Below are 5,182 nucleotides of genomic sequence, written 5' to 3' on the forward strand. Positions count from 1 at the left end.
CCCCAGCGCAGCCACCACGTCCCAGGAGCCCCGGTCGTGCTGTGCCTTCACGGTGCTTCTCTCCCTCGCGAGGGCGCGCCCTGCTTCACTTTGCGGGGATACCCCCACTGCGTGCGTTTGCTGGAGCTGCCCCAGGCCAGGCGCCCCAGACGGGGCTCACACGGCAGACACGCCCAGCCCCGGTCCCGGAGACCGACGCCTGGGATGCCGGCGCGGGCAGGAGGGGGTCCCCCTGAGGCCTCGCTCTGCTGTGCGGACGGCCGTGCTCCCCCTGGGTCCTCACGGGGTCGCCCCTCCACGCAGGTCTGTGTCCTGATCACCTCTTCCTGTAAGGACCCTGGTCGCACGGGATCAGGGCCACCCTGGTGACCCCGTGTTACCTTGGTCACCTCTTCAAAGTCCCCATCTCCAGATATGGTCCCATCCTGGGGTGCTGGGGGTCAGGGCTCCGACACAGGAATCTGGGGTCACCCCGTCACGCTCCCTGAGGAAGCCAGAGACTGTGCCACGGGCCCCTTGCTCATCCATTTATTCCAGAGCCGCCGGCCGCGGGCCCTCTGTGGGCAGGGAGGCGGTGGGCGCAGTGACAGACAAGATGACCCCTTCCCTCAAGGGGCTTCCCGAGGAGGAAGCCGGGGAGGACGAGGCGGAAGAGGCAGGGAGTCAAACAGGAAGGGGACGGGTCCGGCATCGTCCTGGAGCCCTTTCGTCTCTTACCTCCACTTCTGGGTGTGAGTCCAGCAAGCCCTGCTTCCAGAAGCTGACGGCCTCTCGACACGGCCACCGTCCGGTCCCCCGCTGCCTGGAGCCTGGCCCTGACTCAGGGCTCACCCCCACCCCCCGGCCCTTCTCCGCACAGCACCCTGGGATCCTAATGCGTCTACACCAGACCCTGCGGCCTCTTGCTCCACACACGCCGTGGCTGCTCATTTCCCCAGAGTGAACACATCAGTCCCCCCCCGGAGTGACCGCCACCACCGTCCGTCCTGTCTCCCGCTACTCGCCAGCGCCCTGCCACCCTGCTCCGTCTCCAAAATCCAAGTACGCTCCTGCCCCAGGGCCTTTGCCCAGGAACACTCCTTGCTCAGACAGCCATGTGGCCCTTCCCCTCACCTTTTTAAGTCTTCAGGAAGGTCACCCTGGACCACTTCATTTAAATTGTCCTCCTGATCCCTTGGGTCCCAGATCTTGTTTCTCTTGCTCGTTGTCCTTCTGTCTCGACGAGGATGTGAGCTCCATGAGGGCAGAGAGGCTCGTGTGCTTTCTTCCTTGCCGAGGCCAGCACCAGCACACGGCCTGTTACTCCACCAGCACGGAGCCATCACGGATCTGAGTTGTTTCGTCGTTTTCCTCAACGGCTGGTAAGCATTTTCCCTAAAGAGCCAGATAGTAAGTATTCTTGGCGGCGTGTGTCCCGCTCTCTGTTGCAATTACCCAGTCTGCGGCTGAAAAGCAAAGCCGTCAGCGGCAACATGGATAGGAATGGGCATGGCTGCCTGCCAATAAAACTTTATTTACAAAAGCAGACAGCGGGCCGGAATTGGCTGTGGGCTACCATTTGCAGACCCCTGGCTTATCTAGTGAACCAGGCCTGACTCCCTCTCTCCAGAGCCCTCTCCTGTCCTGGGCACGTGCAGGGCACTCATGCACCCTCCATGTCTGTGCCATCCAGAAACTTCCAAGGCCAGTTGGGCATCGGAAGCCTCTTGAGTCCCCAGGGAGGGGGCCGGTTAGGAATGGTTCTCCCACTTTGCAAATGGCAAAGGTGAGGTTCAGCAAGGTCAGGGGCTCCCAGGGCCCACAGCTGAAAGCCGAGAAGCCCTGCCCCCCCCCCCCCCCGGCTCCACCTGCCCTTGCTGCCCGCCTGTGCCCCCTGATGCTTCCCAAACACCTGCCCTTTCCTGCCCTGGAGTTCCACCGAGTCCAAGTCCCCAGACGTGCTCCCAGGAACGTGGAGGAGGGAAGAGCGTCTTTGTGGAGGGAATGGGTGGGTCACTTTGGGAAGCAATATCCGCCTTTCCTAGTGGAGCTGAGACTGCACATCCCGTGACCGGGCGGTTCTGCCCCCAACCCCTCGCCCACAGTCCCACGGAGAGGGTCCCTGCGGCAGCGGCCACGGCAAGCGTGCAAACACCCTGCGCGTCCATCCGGAGCACAGTGCTGTCGGCACACGGTTACGGACGGTGAGGCCGTGGACGTGAACGGACCCGGGGACAAGCCAGCACGTCTGACCGGCACTGACACAGGGGGAGACGGGGCTCCTCGCGCAGGGGGAGTGCTGGGGGGGATCCTGGGATCCTGGGACTGCGGAGCCAAGCCTGAGAGCCAGGTGGGAACCGGTGTGAATGTCTTACTGTGGACAGAGGGATTCGCCCCAGGGGCAGCCGGGGGCAGGGTGTTCGGGACCAGCCCCGCTGCCTCTGCGCCCCCGCCCCACCGCAGGCCCTCCAGCCCCCACCCTGGCGCCCCGACCCCTCCACGCTCACGCTGGGCTTCGCAGGCCCCCGGGCCCTCGTCCGTGCTCTCCCGGGCCGGCCTTGATCCTCGCGGCTGAACAAGGTGAATGTAGGGCCTGCGGCGGGACCACACCCCGAAGGGCTGAGCAGGAAGGGGAGCCGGGCACAGGTAGGAGCCGGGCACGGGTAGGGGTGTGGCCGCTGGCTCCGCCCCAAGAAGGTGGGAGAGGGACACAACCGTGCAGAGGGTGTGGGGAAGCAGAGAGCCTTTCGGAACCCTGTTCTCCCTCTTCCCAAATCTGAGAAATGCAGAAAGGCAGAAAAAATTAAAAACAAATGAGGAAAATAACCAGACCCCAGCCGCGCTCATCACCCTGAGCTTCCCTCCGTTTCCTGGAAGAGGAACAAGCCGCCGGAGACGGGTGCTCTGACCAAGGACTTGCGGCAGTGCTGTGCCTGCGACCAGGTTTCAGGGTGAGCTCACCTCCCCGCCCCCCGGCGCAGTAGGCAGATCGGGCTCCCGCACCCTCTGCCCGAGCGAGAACCCCGGCTCCGCGGGAGCCTCAGTTCCAGCGTCTGCCCCACGTGGGCTGGAGGCCACCTCATTTCTGGCTCCTTCCTGGTGTCAGAACCCAGAACTCTCAGTCTCTGCATTCCTGCCTCGTGGGAATATCCCTTCCTTTCTCGCGGCCCCCAGCTCTGCTCCTACCGGATGTCGCCATTCACGGGATTCCGAACACCCCGTTGCCAGGGCCGGGGGCTTGGTTCTGCTTCCGTCTGGTCGAAAGCAGACCACGTTCCGATGACGACATGCGTTCACCGTCCACTGTCCCCTCGTGAGGTTGATGCTATATTCGCCCTCGTATTGACAGACAGGGAAACTGAGGAGCGGGGAGGTCGGTAATTCATCTCCAAGTGCACCGCTAGCAGAGGTACAGAAGGCCAGAACTCGAATCCAGCTAACTCCAGAGCCCAGGACTTCTCCACGGGGCTCACTGCTCCCAAAGGCCCCCGGTCTGCCAGCGAAGGTTGTCCAATAAAGGGCGCAGTGAGGTGTGGCCGCGTCCCCGTGGGAGAGAAGCATACACTTTCTCCAGTTCTCCATCCGATGTGATTATTTGGGGCACACTAAAAGTTATTCGTCGTGTATCTGAATTCAAATTTAACAGGATATCCTGTATTTTTATTCGCTAAATCGGGCAACCACGCTGTCAGCTGATGTCGGGAGCTCCAGGGCTGCCCGCCCGACAAGCTCTCCCAGACGTCTGGAGACTTGGCGGCTGAGCTCTCTCTGTCCGTCTGGGTGAGGGGTTGCGTCTCGTCCCCCCCCAGAGAGGTCCGCAGGCGGTCGCTGTTGCTGAACTTGAACTTAAGCATCTCCCGGTAGCTGTGAAGGCTCTTGCTCCTCCCTGCAGTCCGGAGAGGGCAGGATCTCAAGGTCACCTTCATCCAAGGGTCCCCCGGAAGATCAGAGGCACACGCCTGCCAACCCCGTGAGAAGGAGCCAGGGTAGGGTAGGGAGTGTGGTGAGCCTCCGATCTGGGCACACGGCTGCTTTGCCCGGGTTACCCACACCACCGAAGCCAGGGCGATGTTGGGGGAGCGCTCATGGGACGACCTTCCCGAGGGCAATTTCTCAATTCACGTCCAAATGTCAAAGCGCATCGCCTTTGACTCAGCATTTCTACTTCTGGGAACTTAGGCGAAGGAAATGTTCCAACCGGGTACAAAGATGATGGCTCAGGGGTGTTCATCCCGGCGTGGGCTAGAATACCTGGAAACGCGCAGCAGCCTGAGCGCCTCTTGGTCCCGGTGGGATCATCAAGCATCTGTGTGATGGAAATGCAAGGCGTCTTTAAAAACAATCTTGTGGCTCTCTGTCTGTGGAGATGGGAAGGAACCTGCCATCTGTGTTTGAATTAAAAAGGTAAGTCATATAAGAGCACACATCCTGCTTTCCTATGTATGTGAGACTGCCTGTGTGTGTGTGTGTGTGCGTGTGCTAACCCTCAAGAACGGGAAGGAAGCCTGTTCAGTGAGATGACAAATGCAATGTGGCAGGACTGCTGGCTTTCCCCCAACATGCATTCTCCCTTCGCCTTGAGCAGAAGAACCCACAACGTTCAGCTGAGCCCGTGGCTTACCTGAATACAGACCGTACATCCTGGCTTCCCTCGCAGCCAGATGCGGCCGCGTTACCAACGGGAGATAGAAAGAAAGGACATATTGCAAGTGGCAAGCGCCTTCTTCATCCCTGCTTCCGTCCTGCAGGCTGGAACGCAGTGGTGATGGCTGGAGCTCCAGCTGCCATCCTGGACCAGAAGGTCACAGGAGGATCGTGTCTCCAGGGTGATGGCTCAGGGAACGGTAACAGGCCTCAATCTTTGAAGGCTTTGTAAGAAGGCTTCGTAAGCGCCCATCCACGCCTAGACTTTCACAGGAAAGAGAAACCAGTTTCTTTCTTGTTAAAACCACCACTGTTTGGGGAGGGTCTGCTACACAGTCAAACCTAACCCCGACCCCTCCAAGTAGTTCCTTTAACTAGCAAGATCTCTGGGGATTTAATTATCTGTTTAAGTTGTATTTTTGGTTCTCTTAAGTTTGTACTTTGAACATTTATGCATCATTTGTATGGGTTTAAAAAAAACCCTTTATTTTGAAGCAAATGAGGAAGAGATAAAGCGGACGCGTCCACTTACAATGTACCAAGCTGTGTCCCCAAACCT

The 5,182-nt window shown here is 59.8% G+C and overlaps 1 protein-coding gene across 1 annotated transcript; it reads right to left on the bottom strand.

Annotated features, from left to right (window-relative positions):
• Positions 1 to 1,456: 1,456 nt before the first annotated feature.
• Positions 1,457 to 4,619, bottom strand: LOC132008373 (uncharacterized). The gene is made up of 4 exons (XM_059386894.1): positions 4,601 to 4,619; positions 3,720 to 3,865; positions 3,166 to 3,233; positions 1,457 to 2,755 (listed from the first exon to the last, which is right to left on the bottom strand). Exons 1-4 carry the CDS (start codon positions 4,617 to 4,619, stop codon positions 1,993 to 1,995), a joined length of 996 nt encoding a protein of 331 aa, XP_059242877.1. The 3' UTR covers positions 1,457 to 1,992.
• Between the last annotated feature and the right edge of the window lie 563 nt (positions 4,620 to 5,182).

Source organism: Mustela nigripes, chromosome 1, assembly GCF_022355385.1.
Source record: "Mustela nigripes isolate SB6536 chromosome 1, MUSNIG.SB6536, whole genome shotgun sequence".
NCBI lineage: Eukaryota > Metazoa > Chordata > Mammalia > Carnivora > Mustelidae > Mustela > Mustela nigripes.